Raw genomic sequence first — 20,838 nt, forward strand, 5'->3', positions numbered from 1 at the left:
CACAAGTTCCTATAGAAAACTTTTAGCTGTCCGCAGATATACAACAAGAACCAAAAAACTATGGATTTCCAATTACACTTATGGCACAAAAGAACCATTTCTACAATTTGCTTGAGGCTTACAAAAAGAGTGAATTAAAACTCACCTAGTTTCCAGTATCTTTAGCTGTCTCCACGTTCTAAGTTCTACCATGTCAATGGCCCCAACTTCTATGGATGGCCCTTAACTCTCATCATCATCAGTTTGTTTATCGTTCTCCACCATCTCAGCTACCTCAACTCTTTGGGCATTCTGGAAACCCTGTTTGTCAGCTTTCCCACCATTGTCCACCAATTGTTCATTAGCTTCTGTAGTTACCTGAAGGAGTTCCAGAGGGGTGGCAGCAGGGTCTAACTCCCAACTTCCCACAGGAGCATTATCAGCTTCTTTGCCTGTAAGAAAGTGACTAGGAACCTGATGAGAGAAGCGAAACATCTCTACTTTAGGGATTCTGCGGACTTTCTTGGGATCCGCGTGCTTCTGAAAAACTGTCCTGAAACCAGCAACTTTAACAAGAGGTTCAACAGATACACCTTCTGCCTCATTAAAGTCATCAAGCACCTCCACCATGTCATATGTGTGTATCAACTCATCTGGAGTACGCTCATTCCAATCAGGAGACCAGTTTCGGTAAAGAGCCCAGATATCACCCTTACAAGGAAAGATGCGAATGGCCCCACGTGCACCTTTTGTCCACTTAACCTTGTGAGAGAAAGCATTTAAAGTTTCACTAATTTCATGCCTGCCAGACCGGAAATCTCCACAAGTTTTGGAAAACCCAGAATCTACCCAGCGTACAGGGCCGAACTCACTGTTGCTTCTTGAGTTAAGCCAACTGATCTTCATCTTAAACGGCTTCAAAGAGATCACTTTATGAATTCGAGCATAGTAACGAGGCATCCCATCATCATCATCATATGCAGCCCAGACCTGGTCATCTCCAAAGGAACTTTCAGTTCTATCCAAGTCAAAATTATGAAAATCAGAATCTGGAACATTAATTGACAATGCAGGGGCATTTTTATCTGAGTCAACATCAGATGAGCTGGAACTAGAATCCTTGTTATGGTGTTTACTGTCGGACCCATTGCATTCATTAAGATCATGCAGATCACTGTTAGACATGCTTCTCTGCTTCCTACTTTCTTTCTCTTTCTTCTTTTCTTTCTCTCTGCCAGCAGTCTTGGCATCAGTTACCGAGCTCCATTCCCAAAGTTTCTTGCGAATTTCAGACCGTGCCTTGTACACAAGCATATTTCGAATCTCAATTAATGATAATTCTCTCTCACTGTTGGGCTTGTTATTAGTACCAGGAGAAAAATTGATATTCTCTGCTTGAAAACTGCCCCTTCTGAACTCAAATGCGCTTCCTGAGCCAGCTCCATTGCCCATTGACATCTGATTTGCCATGCCATCTCCGCACCCATAACCATCATAAGCTCTTCTCTTTTTCAAGGCAGCTGCCTGTGCTTCTTCACACTCTCTCTTCAATTTCTCATGCACCCGCTGGCCCGCATTTGCAGCTTGAGTAGCAGCAAAGGATGACGGAACCTTGCTATTATTACCAGCTGTTGTAGAAGAAGAACCCCAATGGAGGTTTTTACTATTAGATGAGTAAAGACCTGCCGACCCCCCAGACTTATACAAGTTACTATTTGCAGAGTGAGGTCTTGAATTCTGATGCTGCTGGCGAGAAGATGAGTTAAGGGACTTGAAAGCATTCGAAGGTGGAGGCTTCTCGACAGCCAGAAAAGCCTCATGGCAATTAGGGCATAGGAGAGTGTTATTCAGGTAAATCCTCAGATACTCATACTGAGTCCTGCATTTGTTGCAGATAGTCCAAAATGTACCAGGATTTTGATTAGAAGAAGGAACTGAGGTTGAACTCGTTCCAGTAGCATTGTTCCGAGCCTTAGTTTGTGAAGTCACATTTTTTGTAAACCTATGAATCCCATTTGCACTAGGAGATGCAAATGAAACCCCCGCTTGTGTGGTAGAACTTGTTCGGGTAGCATCATTCCGAGCCCTCGCTTGTGAAGTTGCATTTTTGGTAGATGTATGAATACCATTTGTACCAGAAGATGCAAATGACACCCCAGGCTGAGCTGGATATTTCTGCTGGCCTCTTGGATTTAATTTCTCATTATAAGCTAATCTCTTAGCCTTATCCGATAACAAGCTCCAGGCCTCTGAAACCAGCTTAAAAGCACCATCTGCACCTATAGCCTTGTTTTTGTCAGGATGAAGTGACAGAGCTAGTTTTCGGAATTGTTTCCTCACTGTTTCATCATCAACCCATGGGTTTGTACCAAGTATAGCATACCAATCCACTTCGCCATTAACTTTTTTCTCTGCAGCAATATAAACATCAATTGTCATCAACATTTGGGAGATACCCTCAAGCCCAGGATATAAATTTTGAGCCTTCAGAGCAAATTTCTTTGCACCAGCATAATTTTTTTCTGTAAGCTTTCTCTCAGCAATTTCCTTAGCCCTGGCCGCCTCATCTTTGTTACACTCCATAAGCTCCTTATGGGATAAGAAAACACTTTTTCCTCACGTAACTATTATAAATGTCAGCAAAACTTCAACAATTAATCAGATAAAATTGCCCAATGCTTGTTCACACATTATGACAAAAAGCCAGTATAGTAGTTTCAATGATTTGATACCTGAAAAAAAAGGGAAATAGAAGATCTAAATTAAGAACTGATTGTACAGCTCAAAACAATGTCAAATAAATAACATCACAACCTCATAACATTTACTAAAGAAAATAAATAAATAAATTTAATCAACAACATATGGAATCCTAAAATTTTGATTTCTTACCAAACACAAATTAAGATATTTGATATAGGTACATGTTTCTCTACTTATTCAAATTTGTATACTTAATATTTTGCAGAGTTTTCTTCACCAGAAACTGGAAATATGTAACAATCAGGGAATTCAATTAATTAGACTCATAACAAATCAAGCAAAATACATGAGTATGCCACAGTGCTTGCCAAATGGAGTTAGAGTTAGACATTTTCTTTTTAACACCAATGTGAAGCTACCATTTTGTTTTTCTGAAAAATGTCTAGCAACAAAAGACACATAATTTGGGTTTAACTCTTTTCCTCCATAGAATAATTTGTTTTTCCACAAGTACGAGAATACCATGCACTTGCAGACACACTCACTTACAGTCAGAAACTATACCATGCATTGTAGAGCATGGATCACGGGTCTTTTCATTCCGATTCGAGAATATTCGTCCTTAAATAATAACAATAGATGATGTGAACCAAGATAATAATATATTTGCGAGCAATGATTGTCAAAATGATCACATTGCGTGGATAAGTCCAATTGATAAATTGACCACATACAATAAAAGAATAACTGAAACACAAAGCATGATACCATGCATAAGTAATGGTTCCCTAATTTACTGCATGATTGTTCTAACTAGCCAATCAGTGGAGAGTAGGTGTCTTGCCTAACTGGCCAAACAAAAGGGCACAGATGCCATGCTAATTGCTGATTGTGAATATTGAAGGTGAGAACCCTAGATAGAAGAATAGAAGGGAAAAGCTTCATCGTATTGCAAACATCCTTTAACTCAAAAACAAAGGTCAAGAGGTTTAGATCCATACTGAATTCTAGACATGTTTAACCTTGTCCAGTTTTTTCTTGGCCAGTTTAAACTCTTAAACCCCCCACCCCCCCCCACCACCAAAAAAAAAAAAAAAAATGAAGGGATCCATGTTGAAAGCAACAATTAAAGAAAAAGAAAAAAAGCTTGATGAAACAGTCCTACTAGAGATCAACATGCATGCATACAACTAAAAACCTTTTATCAGCTATGACATTTAAGCACTAGAGTCCTTTTCCAAACCAACTTTTCACACAGAGTGCTGTCGTTTCTCTAAATAAGGCAATAACAACACTTTAAATTCTTGATTTGCTCAAAATTAATAATAAGAAACCTTTTATTATTTTAAACTCCATACCCCTCAATTTATGAAGCTAATCTTACCCTGATCGCCCTTCATTTATACATATAATATGTTAGGACATTAAAACAGCCAAGATCACTCAACTTCTAATTCTTTAAATTCACAAATTCAAGATTCTGATAACTCAGTAACTCGCCAATGTCCAAACATGTAAACATGATACCATGCACTAATGATCTTGCACAACTAGCCATAACACCTTCGCAAGTTCCTTTTCACTTACTAATAAGATCTGAATTTCCCTTTCTATATCAGACCCGAAAGATAGATAACAAGTGAATTCATTACAAAACTCCGGGTTACTTGAAATACTGAATCATCAACAAACTCACGATGCAAACCCGAAAAGGAATCAAAGCGATCACATAAACCAACTCAATGAATTCATTCAAAGACCAACAAAACAACCATGCAGAATATACCCACATAATTTACAAAATCAAAGACCCCTTTTTTTACTTCACCAAGCTTGCATTCCATAAACCACACAGAACAACAGCTAGGTCACATTGAACAACCAAAAAAGAAAGACACTAACAGTTGTCAAAACTCTAAACTTTTCAAGTTCACTCAAGCCAAATTAAACAAGATGGTCACCATGGATCTAAAGTACCAAAAAGGAGGAAAATTTTAAACAATTAAACAGTCAAATTCAGAACTTAAACTCAGCCTCTCAGCAGAAACTGAAACCCTAGATTCTGACATATTAACATGAAAAAATTTTCATTTTATCAGTTTTTCTTTTTTTCTTTTTTTTTGAAAAAATGCATATAGTACGGAATAAGGAAGTGGGTAAGTTTTACTTACTTAAAGAAGTATCTACAAGGTGAGAAATTTGAATCTGGTGACAATATGAAATCACCGGCTACTGTGACCCATATTGTCAAAGGCATGAGAAGTTGAAGAGAACTTTTATTCTTTTTCTTTTTGTTCCCTTATTTTAAGTGAACAAAATGTAACTGAAACCAAATTTGGACAAAACAAAGGAAAAAAAAAAAAACAAAAAGCATTAAGTATGGGTTTGGTTAATATTCTAACCTTTTTGTAAACTAACTACACACCTTTTGATAGTGGGGTTGAACCCAAAAGACTTAACTAGGGTTAGTTTTTAACCCTTGTGTTGGGTTTATAATTTGCCAAATATTTAATTATTTATTAGGAATACCCTAAAAATTAATTAGCAGATCTAGTCATTTGAACAATGAGATGAGATAATATAATAAATAATAAATAAAATGATAGTTCCCATACCTTTTGTACCTTTTGAAAAAATTTTATAAGTTGAACTAACTAACACCTATAAATAAATATGTAATTTTGAATCAGTCATATTCACATGTAAGATATTTCATATTTGACTTTGTTTGTTTTACTTAATTGATTTGATTAGTAAAAATATATACTTCTGTACATGTATTTTATGAATAATACATTCTAATCCCATAAGGCTACCCTTCTTTGAAAAATTTATTCGCATGAGTTTCATCAAAAGTGATTTTTTGGACTTTATTTTGCAATTTTTTGACCTGTGTACAGTGGCTGGCACTCCCACTTCAAAGAAGTTACTGTCAGTCCTTCAGAATAATCTAAAACAACATTCCTAGTACGGAATTTTAGGATTCACGAGTATTTCAAGAGAAATATCAGCAAGTGAGATCCATCTCTTACAAGTTTATTTTCAAATATAATCATTTTAAACCTCTTATTAACGTATAAAGAGATCCAACAATTAATCCATGCAGTAACACAAACCCTTGAAGAAGAGAATTTGAAGATCTAACTGTATGCATTTGCAGGCATGTGACTTCTCTGTGCCATGCACTCTCATTTCAATATTCAAGTGGTGAATTATATATATATATAATTAAGGGTTCCATGACACATTCATTCAATAATCAATATTTTGCCATTTAAACAACCGAGCACATCCACACGTGTGAAAAAATGACAACGATCGCCCAATGACTTGATGATGAAAGCAGCACATGCTGAAGCAATCATCTTATTTTGTAAGCTTCCATAAACGAACAAAGAAAATCAGTAAAAGCAATGCATCTCTAACCTCTTTATGGCAAGAGCATTATTAACTTTCTTTGCTAATCCAACAACAAAATCAGGAGGTTACCAGCGAGTAATGCACAATACACTCGCACTCCATGCTCCAGCTCCGACACTAAAACCATCCGGAAAGCCAAATCTTGACTAATGTATGCACAGTATTTTTGTTTGGGTAAAAGGTTGCGACAAGCACTAACGAGTATCCACAAACATGAAACTGTACATCCAAAACCTCTGTACAAGTGTTAATTTTCAAGAGAGTAATCAACTCTGATGCAATTTTCGGCAGTTTCATTTCATTCAGATCTAAACATGTGTAAATATTTGTGGTATTTTACTGTAAGATGATACCTCGATTTAAAACCTCCGAGCTGAAAATCTGAAATTTACCAAAGGATCTTTGCAAAATAATATTTATCATACCAGTTCAAAGTGTCAAATAACCAATAATCAGTCCAAAATATCACCTCCGAATGGAATCACAATGATCAGTCTAAACTAGAAAACCTTGAGTTTTTATTAACTTAAGACCGAAATACCCAGAACGGGCATTTAGACATACAGATTTACAGGCCACATTATGGAGCGAAGAGGAATAGTTATTCTGGAATGAACCAAGACTCAATATATGCAGTCAATACAGAAAGGTTCAAATTAGGGGGGTGCGGGGAAAAAAAAGAAACAATGAATAAAAAAATCGCCTTCCTCCCTGTTGCTATGCACATTCAGCCATGCATGTGCAGATTTCCAGATGATCTACAGCCTAAAGGGTCGATAAACCTACACCATGCAACATAAATGAAGATTCCTACTCCTGCTCCACTTCAGGTTCGGCTGGATCTTCATTGACGTGGTGGAATCTCACTACAATGCACGTTATGTTGTCAGCACTGCCTCGGGTAAAAGCAGTCTCCGTTAACTTCCGAGCTGCGATTTCAGGTTCTTCCCCTGTTCGGGCAAGTGCAACAGCATCCTGCACGTGTAATGCATTTATATGTATAGGCAGACGGCATTGAAAGAAAACCAATAATTAGCATCCCACCAAAACCACATTTTTTGAGAACTGGATCACAATGTGTGTATTTATGGTGACTCGTTCTTTATCTTTATAAAGATGCTACTTCATGTACAAAATATTATTAAAGTAAAGAATGACAACTAGAATAAGTAGCTTCAGTATATCCTCCACAAACACCAATAGCCAGCCCATTACTACCATGATTCAACAAGGTCTTTTTCCTTGGAGTCTCAACAAAGGGGGAAAAACATGCTCACCCACTGTAAATCTGAAGCAAGATTTTGCAAGCATATGTTAGACCCACAGGGCAAGGCTTACCTCATTGGGTACTACATCCCATAGTCCATCACTTGCAAGCACAAGCAGCTCAAATCCTTCATCTACTTCAAGGTCCTGCAAAAACAGAGCAAAAGATATTGTAAATTCATTTTTGATAACTTCCAGCCAACTAGAAATACCCAGTTTGTGCCTTAAAATAAATAGGGTTCCCAAAATGTATGTATCACATTAGAAGCTACTGGGCATGTACCATTAAAGGAAAAAAATAATAATAATAAAAGAGTGGCTCAATGTCTGAATACATTGCTAATAGTAATGTTGAACACAGTGTCAACAAGAAAGTTATGGTTTTCAGATAGGCACTAGAAGCCCACTGACAGAACAACTTAGTTCTGATTATCAACGATCCTCGTACAACTGATCATACACTATCAGATGATTGAGCATAATATGTTTCAAACCCAGGAAATTCTATATCAAAACATAGCAAAAATAAATAATTTGCAATGTCCCCTTTATTAGACAAATGTTCTCCTCACACATGCCTAACTATCAGCACTGAATATGGAAAAGATATGAAAATGAACAGACTTGTAAATCACCTAAACTTGACAATTACCTGGATCTCAGGTTCCGCAACGACAAATTGCTTCAGCATGCGGTTACCAAAAGCACGAGACATAGCTAGCACACCTCCTACTCTCCAAGTGCCTGAAAACATAAATACAAATAAATAAATCACTAAATGCAGAAGACTTGTTTACATACGACTTGGCATGTAAGCTAAACTTTTTGCAACAAAACCAGTTTTCTTTTTGAGTCCTAGGCTGACATAGAACTTCATTCTATGCAACAAAATCCTAGTTAACAGCTCAATTTTTTGCACCAGTAGCCATTGAATCATTGACTAACAGCCAGCAGATTAGTTGCATTACATAGTGTACTGCTTCAAAATTATCATCACAGCAAATATACAGGTAATTTGAAGTTTCTTTGCATCAGTAATAAAGGTGATGTATTAGTAATTTTACCTGCCCACATTACAACGCCTCCGGCATTTTCAATTCTCTTCCGCTCATCACATCTGTTGGGTTTATGATCCTCAGAAAGAGGAATTGCTGTCAAGAAAGAGAAAGAAACTGCCTTTAGGAGCCAGCTGCACAGTGTCCAACATTTACTTTCATTTGCAGCACAGGTAAATAACTTCAATAAGATCATGAACATATGCAGATATTTAAAAGATCATATTCAATAAAACCACAATTACCGCTGACACATAATCACAAAAGCAAAACCTCAGGTTTCAAATATAAAACTAGTCTGATTCTCACACAAATAAATTTCCAGACAAGTTAATGACTATATTTCCTTGTAGTTTTAGACATCTCGTATTAATATTTTGAAAATTTTAGATTACTTATATTAGGAGTTTCCTAAAAATTCCAAAAAATTAGTTATTTATTCAATCATGACCAACAAAGAAACATTCCCTTTTTTTTTGGGGGGGGGGTTGGTGGGGGCTGTCTCAAAGGTGCATTAAGTATCCTAAATTCAAGAGTACGCAAAAGATGATGTGCATCTGCAAGTGCACAATTACCTTCAGCCAACAACATTTGAAGCAAAATAATTTCTTCATTCAGCACTAAAATGATGCTTCAATAATAATTACATTGTTGAACAATAAAAACAACATGCACATACAAATATGATAAATTTCTCACAAAGTCATACAGGCATTATATCTGTTTCACTATAATGTTTAAGACCAACATATAAACGCTATGACGGGACTATTTCCCCCGAACATCCAATTTAAGCTTTACTAATTTATTCTGCATTGAACTCTACATTTACGTCTTTCTGCACTGAACTCTACATTGTCATCAGCTTTTTACGACAGCTCCATTAATTGTTTTACCATATTCCTGGTTGCCATCTTACTCCCGACAGGCTGTACATAATGGATCATGCCATATTTATAATTTTTGTTTCCCCTTATGGAAGTTGAAATAGAAAAATAATGCAAGTAATACCTTTACCAGCCTTGGATATTACAGTCCTAGAATCTCCGACATTGGCAACATATAGATGGTTACCAACCAATATAGCCGTTGAAGCAGTAGAACCATCATCCCTGTAAGTATCTCTTTCAGATTCCAAAAAGTCGACATCAGTCTGTTGATATGTTTCACCTGCAAAGTCACCCAAGTCACAAGATGGAATTACACAATCAAAGTCAACAGATTGGAAGGTATTCCACGAAGACCCGACACTAGAAAGCAAATAACAAACTCAGAGCCACTTGATGTTTCACCCTGTTGTACACAAAAATGTAAACAAGCGGATCTATCTGCATGGGATCCAGCATGGAATGCCGAGAGAAAAGATATGATGCGATCACGTGATTGATTCTTTTATAACAAATTAATCCATAAAAGACTATAACTATGTCAACCCAGAATAGGGGAACGCACTTATAGCCAATTTGGTGTCTGTCATAAATTGTGGATGCTTCAAGAGATTCTCAAAGAGGTGCTCCTTCAAATACTCAGCCGCACGGGAACCACCATGACCTGTAACAGCACATTTTAGGATTTAGAAAAACAAGCTTCTTCCCAATGTAGAACAAAACACAAAATCTTGACAGAAGTCGGTATCCATGACAGAAATGGGAGGACATGGATGACACAAACAGGTCCAAAACTCGATTATTTAATAAGGAAATCTGAGACCTTCAAGCAAGTATCGTCCTTGCTCTGTTGATAAGCAATTATATTATATTTTTTAGTATAGTCATAACTAAGAAAAACAACAAGCTGCAGCTAAGACAACATTGACCAGCATATATAGTCAATGCTCCCTTTTGTGTACTTTTTATGGTGAGTGACATTAAGGGCTGAAATGCGTTTTAAGACCCTTAACTAATTTCCATATATAGACATCCTGCGCTAGGATCATAATTACCATACTTATAACGGTCAAGATTGACATGATAAGAAGAATTGCTTATAGCATGTCTTTTCCCATCAGTCACGTGCATGTAGATAACCAGTTGAAAACTAACTTCCATGTGGCACTTTGAATCTTCTATTGTCGCCATGTTGGACACTTTGTTACAGTGTCATCACATGGTTATTCCGTAAATACCATAATTTAATATCTCTCCAAGGCAAGAGATGATGAGGGAAAATCTAACCATCAAAGACTCCAAACATGCAGACAGCTTGCCCATCAACATTGGAAGTTTTAATGTCATAGAAATCCTCCATAGTTGCCCTCTTTCCCCTAAAACTTGAGTATCCACATCTCAGTTTTCCATCTTCACTGTCAAAAGCACAAAATCACATTTGTAAGTTCGAATCCAACAACATCTTCGACACATACAGATTAGCATTGCATAAAACCACTATAAGAAATACAGAATATTAATCTAAGAAGGAAACATGGATATTCTGTTTAAACTTGCAGCACAAGCTAAAGGGAATATCAATTTTAATTGTGTAAGTACCAGCCTAAGTATGCTGAATCCTTAACAATTATGACATAAAGAAGTTTACACAGATGATAAGAACCTATAACCACCTTTTCCACCCTCCGCTGACATAACCACCGTCATCCTCTTTCTCGGGTAATACATCGACAATGGGTCCCCGCTTCGCTGCCGAATCAACCATCATCTTGGAGCTCTTTCTAAATTCTCGATTCCAAGTATAGCCTACACGAAGACCCGCATGCAAACTCTTGTTTATGTTGCTTAATTCCAGCCTCGTTCTCGTAAACGATCCAATATTCACAACTCGCACAATCACAGTCCTTATATAACTGTTGCATAACATCTAAATTATTCACTCCGGCCTTCAATGCCAGATCACCAACCCCACAATAACACAACAATCTGCCAAGCAAATATCACCAAAAAAAAAAAATCATCATATTTTCTTCAACACTATGACAAAATCCAATTGATAACTTTAACAGCCAAAATTTTTACTAATGCAGAAGATTAATGAACAATCAAATGGAATCTGATAAGCATATAATCCAGTTATTGAAAAAATGCAGCCAAAAGATGTCAAATTTTAATGTGAATAAAGAGAATTAAAAATGGCTAAAAATAGAAAGCTTACTTTTTTAAACTATTGGAGTCATAAAATGAAGCTTTTTGAAATAAAGATTGCTTCTTCTTTTTTTTGAAATGGGGACCAGAATATTCAAAGCAAATTACAGATCTAGTTTGGAAGGCGGATCGGATCGGAGGGGGAGCGGGGTGGTGATCGGTTTCGGGTCGGATGATGGGACACGTGGAAGCAGGTGAGTAGATGTTGGTGTTGCAATTTCTTTCTCTCTCTGGAGCGATGGAGAAAGAATCTGGAACCCTAGAGATAGAGAGAGATTCGCAAAAGCAGCGAGCGAGTTGAAGAATATATACAATTTACGAATTGGCTTGGCTGATTTTTGGCCAAGTGAAGAAGAGAAGAGAAGGGAAGGGAAAGAGAAAGCCGGCTCTCTCTTTTTAGTCCTTTTGTCAGTGTGGCACCGAAGAGAAGTGGCAACGTGGCAACGTTCATGCAATCACTTTAGCGTTTATCCTCTGCGGCTGAGTCTATTGTATTTTGATTTTGCTTCTCAATGGGAAAATTTACGCATTTGACCAAAAAATTGGTTACAATGGGTTGCACAACATCCGATAGTGGCTCGCAAACCTCAGTTCTAGACCCTGCGGAGTGGATAAAATGAAGCGAACGTGGTCTTTCCGCAAGTGATCACCAATCGACGTCGTTTTTGTCTTTTCTCTAACAAATAGTTATGCAACACGTCATTGATCATCAAGAAAAGGGAGCCATTCAAAGGGGGACACCGTTCCGCTTTAAGTTCGTTCTCCTTTTGTTTTGTATGCAAAGCCATCAACGCTTTCGAAAATTACTCAGGAAAAGCTTGTTCTCTCTTTTTTTTTTCTTTTTCTTTTTTTTTTCAAATTAACAAGTGTCTGTATATTTGAACTTTTAGGTTCAATTTATCAAGGGGTTCTTACAAAATCAATTTTAATTAATTTAAAATTAAAGAAAATTAATTTAAGAAACGACTTATTAGAACTTGAGAAATATATTCTAGATCAATTTTAATTTTTAATATTTAGAAGAAAAAAATGTACTCGCGCTAATTATAATGATAATTAACCAACAAAGTATTGACTTTACTGGTAATGGAGTCCCCTTAAGTGGTTTGATTAGATTTGCTCCCCAGTTCGAGTCATAGGAAAGTCGACTTTGTTGGGAGAACTTGTACCTCTCGTTTCGAGCAGGGACTTTTAATCTGAGTTATGATACGTACTTAAAAGTACCTGACACAGTTAGAGCCCTCCCCAAGACACCTCGTGATAAAAAAAAAAAAAAATCATGATAATAATTAATAATGTGAGTGGATGGCTTAGATTCGATTAGCGATACGTGCGCAACCGTACAAGTTATTTATGACTTGATCTGATCCCAGGCATCCGAGTTGGATTGTTGTTTCTTTTCTGCAATGAAAGGCGACACGCCAACGCCACCTGTATTTATTTAAACATCAAATGATCAAAATGGTTGATCTTGATTTGGGTCGATTCCGACATGTCGTGTTCCAAAGAAGGCAATAAGATCCTTGTTCGTTTTTCTAGTAGGATCAACACAAGGCAAAGCCTTTCAGCTTTAGTTTAAGTTAGCATAATATCACATAGATAATTAAATCTCGTTCCAATATAATTGTGATCCAAACAAATGCCATTCCAAGACCTATTAAATAATTTAAAGATATTTGAATTAAATTTGTTAACATCAATAATTCTATTTGCACTTGGACCCGCTTAATTACACAACAAAAAAATGATCAGGGTATAGAATAACAATCATTAGGTCAACTGGTAGTTTAATTCTCAATTCGTATGATTAAATTATCCAATGAACAAATCTTCACTAAAATTTTGTTCAAAACGAAAGAGGAAATCAAATGTGGAGATCAATGTTGAAGAAGACTCTACAATATATAATCAATGATGAGAGCTACTTTCAACCATAAAAACACGCTCGAGTAAATGGATGTAAGCAGAGTTGTAGTATCAATAATTTATTTCACAAATTGTTTGTGAGTATTTGATCATATAGAAGTTTGAGGGTCTTGACCACTCAAATTATAAATTTTATGTTACAATTTTCTTAAATTTACTTTTTATCAATTAGGGCATAGTGCCATGACCTTGTTAGACTTAATAGCATAAAAATACATACCATGGCTTAAACTGAACTCAACTTCTTTTTTTTTTTCAGCGGAGTTATTCCCTTATTCGAGTAGTTTGAATAAAAGTCTATGTAGCAATTCTTCAACGTTGAATACATCTTATTAGAGGAGTGACAAGTGAAAATTGACATCTCTATAAAATTGGTTCTCACTTCACAAATAAGCCTTTGGGCCAAAGACTAATAGACTTTGCTGGTGTCCTACTATTTGGGCCTTCTCATCATCCACTCGGCTATTGGGCCTAATTAAGAAAGCCAGCACTTCATTAGAACTACAGATATCTTTAGCTCAAACTTTTATAATTATTTGAATTTTGCATTAACTTCTGTAGGATTAAAAAAAAAAAATGCTCATCCTATTTTTAATTGATTATCATTGAATCACTGGAAAAGAATTTTCCGAAAATTATACATTTCACCTATATTTTTTGAATGACGTATCACTTATATTTCATCTCCTAATTGACAAGCTATATGGCTGGGCTTACGAATCTAACGGATGATGCCAACTCAATCCAAACCATTGCGATTTGTGATCGCGGTCAATAATCAACTCGATTTCTCGCGCCCCCTCCACAATTAAATAACGCTGTTGTACCGGATTAGTTTTTAATTTCTTACCCAAAAATGAGCAACTCAAAAGTTTATATTTTCTTTTTGAAAAATGAAAATATTATATAAGTCGTTGATAAAATCAAACCAATTATTGATTGGTTGGTTTTCTTTGTATAATTTTAGATTTTAGTTTAATTTTTTCGAAAACCCAACCCGATTTTGAACCAATCTCCAAATCGAATTGAACAAGTACAAGTTTTCATTCTATTAATGAAAATGCACGCTAGGATTAATATCAAGTTTTGATAAAGTAAGGAGTAATGATACAACCACAAATGCTTTTATACAAAATATTATTGTACAAATTGATGTATTGTATTATACAATTGGTTGAACTAAAAACACCATGCGAGCTACATGATTTATTTTATTATTTATAATTTCAATCAACTAATCATATTATGCCACACAAATTTATACAAAATTACTTATAACAAATATATATTTATGGCTGGAAGTAAAGGACTCTCATGTCCGATTTGCATCTTTTTCCTCATCAACTAGTAATTAGGGATATCAAAAGTACTCACTCGACCTTGACCTTGGTGATTACCCAGCCTAAGAATGAAGTTGGACTAGACTTGACCTTCATTTAATAAGCTCCGGTTTTGACCTAGAATATGAATTTTATGAAAAACATTAAAATAAAATTATATTTATTTGTCCCACCAATTACATTTATTTAAAATTTTAAATACTTAATGCGTGCATTTTCAAGCTCAATTTCATTAGAATAAAATTTAAATTATACAATAATCTAATATATATATATATAAATTATAAAACATAAATTTTAAATTTTAAACTTTTTTCAGACAAAAAAAAAAAAAAAACCTGACCTAAATACTTAAAAAAAAACATGCTCAAACCAGGCCTTGGTGTTTGCCAGCCATCCCCAACGTTGGAAGTACTAATATAACAAGTATTATTAATTCAGAAAAAAAAAGGATTGCTGGGTCTGTAACCAATTGTGAAGTAACAGCAGAGGGGGGCACGTGAACAACGAACAAAAGTCTACGGCGGTGTCTTTTTCGACAGTCAAAATGCCGTTAGGCCTGGAACTTTGACTCCCGCTGAGTCACTGGTGTGCGCTGTTTCCCGCTTATTAACTGTGGACCCGCGTAGCGCGTGCCGTACTCGCGAGGATAAAGTCTGTCTCACAGTTTGACCTCGTTCAATCTTGTAATTAATGTTCGCCCCGTCGCGAGGACTAGCAAGTAATTTTCTCTCTGTTAATAGTTAAAAAATAAATTTCAAAACCACTCACCAACGTAATTTTGACTTTCTCCATTACCACCACACTCTGTCGTCTTCTATTTGTCTCCCTCTCATTTTCCCGCTAACACTCCCAAACGACGTACCGTTTAGCCAATTAAAAAAAAAAAGAAAAAAGCCGTCTGTCAGTGGGTCCCGCCTTCACAAGAAAAATAAAATCTCTTACTTCAACGCCCTTTTCTCTCTCTCTACAGACCAAGCTTCTTCGCAATAATTTTTCTCTGTGAAAAAGACCGGCACTGCCCCTCCTGCTCTCTCCTTCCTCGAAATTTCCCCTCTCTCTTCAAAAATTTCTATCACCAAAATCTTCAAACGCAAACCTCCAATCTCCATGGCTGGTTAATCATCTCGCAAAGTATGTCTAATTTTTTTTTCCTCTAATGAATTATAATTGATTGTTAATAAACGAAGTTTGTTATATTTCTTTTATTTGTGCAGACATTTGGAACTTCACAGAACAAGATATAAGCTATAAGTTATGAATTTCCAGTCCGAGAAGCTAGTGAGGTTGGTTACTTTTATTTTGTTTTTGATGGTTTAATTATTCCAAATAATATGATTGAAAAACTTGTTATTTTGTGATTCTGTGATTACTGTTTGTAAACGTCGTGTTTTTGCTTCATTTTGAAAAACGCAATTGCTAAAGCGTTCGGCGAACGATTTACTTATACTTGACTGCATCGAATTACTATCCTGGGCGATTGGGATTTTGGGTTTTTGTTATTTTGTTACTAGGGTATGTATGTGATTATTGTGTCTCTGCTTAATTTTGAATGTGTACGTTGAATAGTTACTTATATTTGACCACCAGTGATTTCGTCATGCAACAGCCACAAATTACAAGCTTCTCACCTCAATGCCAAGCATATCCTATAGTGATTGGTGCCTTTTCTTTTTTTTTTTTTTTTGGGTTCAGGTTTAATGATTGGAACGCGGAGAAATGCCCTGATGGACAATATCCTTTGGATTATGGGTTGCACTCTGGGAGACTCCGTACGACAATTAACTCAGTTCCAGCGAAGTTCCAAGGAGGCTTTGAATCTGGTTCCGAGAGGTTTAAGAGGATTAAAAGAACACTAAAATACTGCTCCTTTAATAGTTTTGTGAATAAAGGCTTGGGTTCAGGGAAGAAGGTTCTTGATCCACAGGGAGCATTCCTTCAGAAGTGGAATAAGATATTTGTACTGTCGTGTGTGATTGCTGTCTCACTGGATCCTTTGTTCTTTTATGTACCTGTGATTAACGGTGATAGAAAATGTGTTGATTTGGACAAAAAGATGGAGACTACAGCTAGCGTGTTGCGTTCTTTCACTGATATCTTTTATATATTTCATATTATTCTTCAGTTTCGAACTGGTTTTATTGCACCCTCTTCTCGAGTCTTTGGAAGAGGTGTTTTAGTTGAAGATACTTGGTTAATTGCAAAGAAGTATATGTCATCACACTTCTTAGTTGACATTCTTGCAGTTCTTCCACTCCCACAGGTAAGTGAAATATTTTATGCCTTGACCGCAAAAGGTTTTCTGGTGTACTTGAGCGTTTCAACTGGGCAGAGAATCAACGCCCCATCTAAATGTTGTCATTTTGTTATGATAATAATTACTGGCTTCTTAATTGCTGTTCTGTGCACAGGTAGTGATTTTGATCATAATTCCTAACATGGGTGGATCGGAAGTGGTGAATACGAAGAATTTGTTGAAATTTGTTGTTTTATTTCAATATGTGCCTAGGTTTCTTCGAATATATCCGTTATATAAGGAAGTTACAAGGACTTCTGGTATACTCACTGAAACTGCATGGGCTGGAGCGGCATTTAATCTCTTCCTTTACATGCTTGCTAGCCATGTAAGTTTAATTTCATGGTTGATACTTGTGACTTTAAAGTTTCGCCTAGAACAGTACTCAGTTTTCTAGTTGTTCATCTATCTTAATCTGAAGATGCAGAGAGTTTTTGATTCTCCAAAAAATTTTACCTTTTGATTTTGGATCCTAACCATTGGATTAGATGGATGAATGATTGGGTTTTGAAGACAAAATTTATTGATGGACATAAAAGGCCATCTTGGATTAACTGTTGGACATGTGTCAAGTATGGTATCTAATGCTCTGTTGATTACTAGTGAGAGCATATTACGCTTACCTTTTTGAGCAGAAATAGTTTTGTTGGGTTTGGCCGAACCTACATCCATTAACTGCTTTAAAAGAGATTTTTTTTTGGGGGGGGGGGGGGGGGGGGGGGGGGGGGGGGGGGGGTGGGGGGATGTATGATTATGGGCCTTTGCCACTGAAGAGTTTTAAGAGTTCTACTTTTTGATTTGTGAGTCTGTTAAAACTTATCATGTTATTTTAGTCCTGAACCTTCGTTTTCACACTGTTATTTTCTTTTGGTTAAACTGTCTGTGATTGGGACTGCCATTTTGCTAAAATGCCGGTAGGGGAAAATTTATTGATGGACATAAAAGGCCATTTTGGATTAAATGTTGGACATGTGTCAAGTATAGTATCTAATACTCTGTTGATTACAAGTGAGAGCATATTATGCTTACATTTTTTAACAGAAGTAGTTTTGTTGGGTTTGGCCGAACCTACATCCATTAACTGCTTTAAAAGAGATTTTTCTTTTTGTTGGAGGTGAGGTGGGGGGGGGGGGGGTGGGGGGGGGGGGGGGGGGGTGGGGGGGGTATGATTATGGGCCTTTGCCACTGAAGAGTTTTACTTTTTGATTTGTGAGTCTGTCAAAATTTATCATGTTATTTTAGTCCAGAACCTTTGTTTACATACTGTTATTTACTAAACTGTAAGCTTCTCTTTTAGGTACTTGGAGCATCTTGGTATCTGTTTTCTATAGAAAGAGAAACCACTTGCTGGAAGGGCCACTGTAAGATGGATAATGGATGCAAATTGTATTGTGATGATGGTCAAGGAAATAACGCATTTTTGGGTGATTTTTGCCCTATACAGCCGGCAGATACCAAACTCTTTAATTTTGGAATATTCCTAGGTGCTCTTGAGTCTGGTATTGTGGAGTCAACATATTTTCCAAAGAAGTTCTTTTACTGTTTTTGGTGGGGCCTACGAAATCTGAGGTATGTTTGTATAGGATCTTTACTTATTTGATTGGTATTCATATATTGCTAATTGGTTCTTGATATTGGGTTTGCCTGGGATGATGATAATTAAGAGTAATTGAATCTTGATGATGACATCAACATTCTGCCTTAACTGTTTTTTACTTGTTAGTAACTCATGGTTAATGCATCTGAAAGGTTTTGGCTGAATAATTGTAATAGCCAACCTGCTGATTCTAGTACTACGCAGTTGTTACCTATTTTCCTTTGGTGCATGTTTCTGTTATATCATGTAGTCGTCTTTGTTCCTGTTCTTTTTATAGATGCATATGCTTACAGTGTTTGATACACGTCAGTTCTCTTCTGATCTTGCAGTTCTCTGGGTCAAAACCTTGAAACAAGTACTTATGTCTGGGAAATATGCTTTGCAGTCTTTATATCCATTTCTGGCTTAGTGCTGTTTTCATTTCTCATTGGAAACATGCAGGTTTGTTCTACTGATTTTTAATTTTTAATATCATTGATATCTTAATTTTTATTTATCTGCCTTAGAATATTTTCTTCCCTGAAACTTTGTGTTATCATTATTAACACCTTGCACAGTATACTTTGATGAGTGAGAAACAATAGTTTCTAGAGTTCGACCTTAAGTTTTGGGGTTGAGTTATAAAAGTGGCATGATTAAGGAATTTAGATTCCAGAACGGTTATTTTAGGTATTGATGAACTGAACTTGTTGCGAAACAGACGTACTTGCAATCTACAACAACTAGATTAGAGGAAATGAGAGTGAAAAGACGTGATGCAGAACAATGGATGGCCCACCGCTTACTCCCTGATACTTTGAGGGAGCGGATTAGGCGTTATGAGCAATACAAATGGCAAGAAACCAGAGGTGTTGATGAAGAGAATCTGCTTTGTAATCTTCCCAAGGACCTTAGAAGGGACATAAAGCGCCATCTTTGCTTGGCTTTGCTCATGAGGGTGAGTTTGTTAATCATCATTGTTTTTCCATCCATCCCTAGAGTTAGCAATCTAACTACCAAATCGTAAAGTCTGTCACTCATTTTGTTGGTTGTGTTTAAGGTGCCATTGTTTGAAAAAATGGATGAACAACTTTTGGATGCATTGTGTGACCGCCTCAAGCCGGTTCTGTACACGGAGGAAAGCTACATTGTCCGGGAGGGTGATCCAGTTGATGAGATGCTCTTCATCATGCGAGGCAAGCTACTGACCATAACTACCAATGGTGGAAGAACTGGTTTCTTTAACTCCGAATATCTTGGGGCCGGTGACTTTTGTGGAGAAGAACTTCTCACATGGGCTTTGGATCCTCAGTCCTCATCTAATCTCCCCATCTCAACTAGAACTGTTAGAGCTCTGACAGAAGTTGAAGCTTTTGCTCTAATGGCTGATGACTTGAAATTTGTAGCCTCTCAATTCAGGCGGCTTCACAGTAAGCAGCTGCGCCATACTTTCAGATTTTACTCACAGCAGTGGAGGTCTTGGGCAGCATGTTTCATACAAGCAGCTTGGCGTCGATATAGCAAAAAGAAGCTTGAAGAATCCTTGCGTGCAGAAGAGAATAGGTTGCAAGACGCATTGGCCAAGGCTGGTGGAAGTTCCCCAAGTTTAGGAGCCACCATTTATGCATCACGATTTGCTGCTAATGCACTTCGTCTTATAAGACGTAATAGTACTCGTAAAACAAGGGTGCCGGAGAGGGTGCCACCCATGCTGCTTCAAAAGCCAGCGGAGCCAGACTTTACTGTTGAAGAGCAATAGGTCAAGGTGAGTTCCTCGTATTTTGTTTCTATGATTGATTTTATTGTTGTAAAAATATAATTGTTTAACCTTCCGAGACAAGAAAAGTTGTATGTAAATTATTTTTGTATATTCAAAATTCTAGGCCCCATTGACGAGAGAGTGAGTTATTGGTTGTATTAGTTAAATGATTTTGAGGGTTGATGATGAAAATGTAAAATTTGTATTAGTAGTCTTCACGCTTTATGGCCAAATATTGATCAAAAACAGAATTCGGATGATGTATTTGGGGAACCAATAAATTTTTTTGAGCGTTGAAATGGTTTTGACACCTCGATCCGTTCAGGTCTGAATTGGCAAATTAAAATTGTCCCAAAAAAATAAGTAAGTTTATTAAAAGTCACGAATAGACTTTCTAGTATAACAACCAGAAGTGTTGCATGA

The 20,838-nt window shown here is 36.6% G+C and overlaps 3 protein-coding genes across 5 annotated transcripts; 1 reads left to right on the forward strand and 2 right to left on the reverse strand.

The window, feature by feature from the left end:
* Positions 1-39: 39 nt before the first annotated feature.
* LOC102629529 (hypothetical protein) lies at positions 40-5,038 on the reverse strand. 3 transcript variants are annotated; one of them, XM_006490483.4, is made up of 2 exons: positions 4,854-5,038; positions 40-2,711 (listed from the first exon to the last, which is right to left on the reverse strand). In XM_006490483.4, the coding sequence occupies exon 2, from the start codon at positions 2,560-2,562 to the stop codon at positions 223-225; it is 2,340 nt and encodes a 779-aa protein (XP_006490546.1). In that variant the 5' UTR covers positions 2,563-2,711; positions 4,854-5,038; the 3' UTR covers positions 40-222. The 3 variants fall into 3 exon arrangements, with proteins under 3 accessions (XP_006490546.1, XP_006490548.1, XP_006490547.1); XM_006490485.4 differs by lacking the exon at positions 4,854-5,038 and adding an exon at positions 3,247-4,824; XM_006490484.4 differs by lacking the exon at positions 4,854-5,038 and adding an exon at positions 3,232-4,824.
* A 1,560-nt stretch (positions 5,039-6,598) lies between these two features.
* LOC102630199 (probable protein phosphatase 2C 76) lies at positions 6,599-11,907 on the reverse strand. Its single transcript, XM_006490486.3, has 9 exons — positions 11,529-11,907; positions 10,984-11,296; positions 10,598-10,725; positions 9,876-9,974; positions 9,435-9,593; positions 8,433-8,519; positions 8,021-8,112; positions 7,441-7,515; positions 6,599-7,077 (listed from the first exon to the last, which is right to left on the reverse strand). Exons 2-9 carry the CDS (start codon positions 11,235-11,237, stop codon positions 6,913-6,915), a joined length of 1,059 nt encoding a protein of 352 aa, XP_006490549.1. The 5' UTR covers positions 11,238-11,296; positions 11,529-11,907; the 3' UTR covers positions 6,599-6,912.
* Positions 11,908-15,741: 3,834 nt separating this feature from the next.
* Positions 15,742-20,623, forward strand: LOC102630710 (cyclic nucleotide-gated ion channel 1). The gene is made up of 8 exons (XM_006490488.4): positions 15,742-15,918; positions 16,002-16,070; positions 16,480-17,047; positions 17,196-17,408; positions 18,378-18,649; positions 19,007-19,118; positions 19,378-19,614; positions 19,717-20,623. Exons 2-8 carry the CDS (start codon positions 16,042-16,044, stop codon positions 20,413-20,415), a joined length of 2,130 nt encoding a protein of 709 aa, XP_006490551.1. The 5' UTR covers positions 15,742-15,918; positions 16,002-16,041; the 3' UTR covers positions 20,416-20,623.
* The last annotated feature ends 215 nt before the right edge of the window (positions 20,624-20,838 follow it).

Source organism: Citrus sinensis, chromosome 9 (assembly GCF_022201045.2).
Source record: "Citrus sinensis cultivar Valencia sweet orange chromosome 9, DVS_A1.0, whole genome shotgun sequence".
Lineage (NCBI taxonomy): Eukaryota > Viridiplantae > Streptophyta > Magnoliopsida > Sapindales > Rutaceae > Citrus > Citrus sinensis.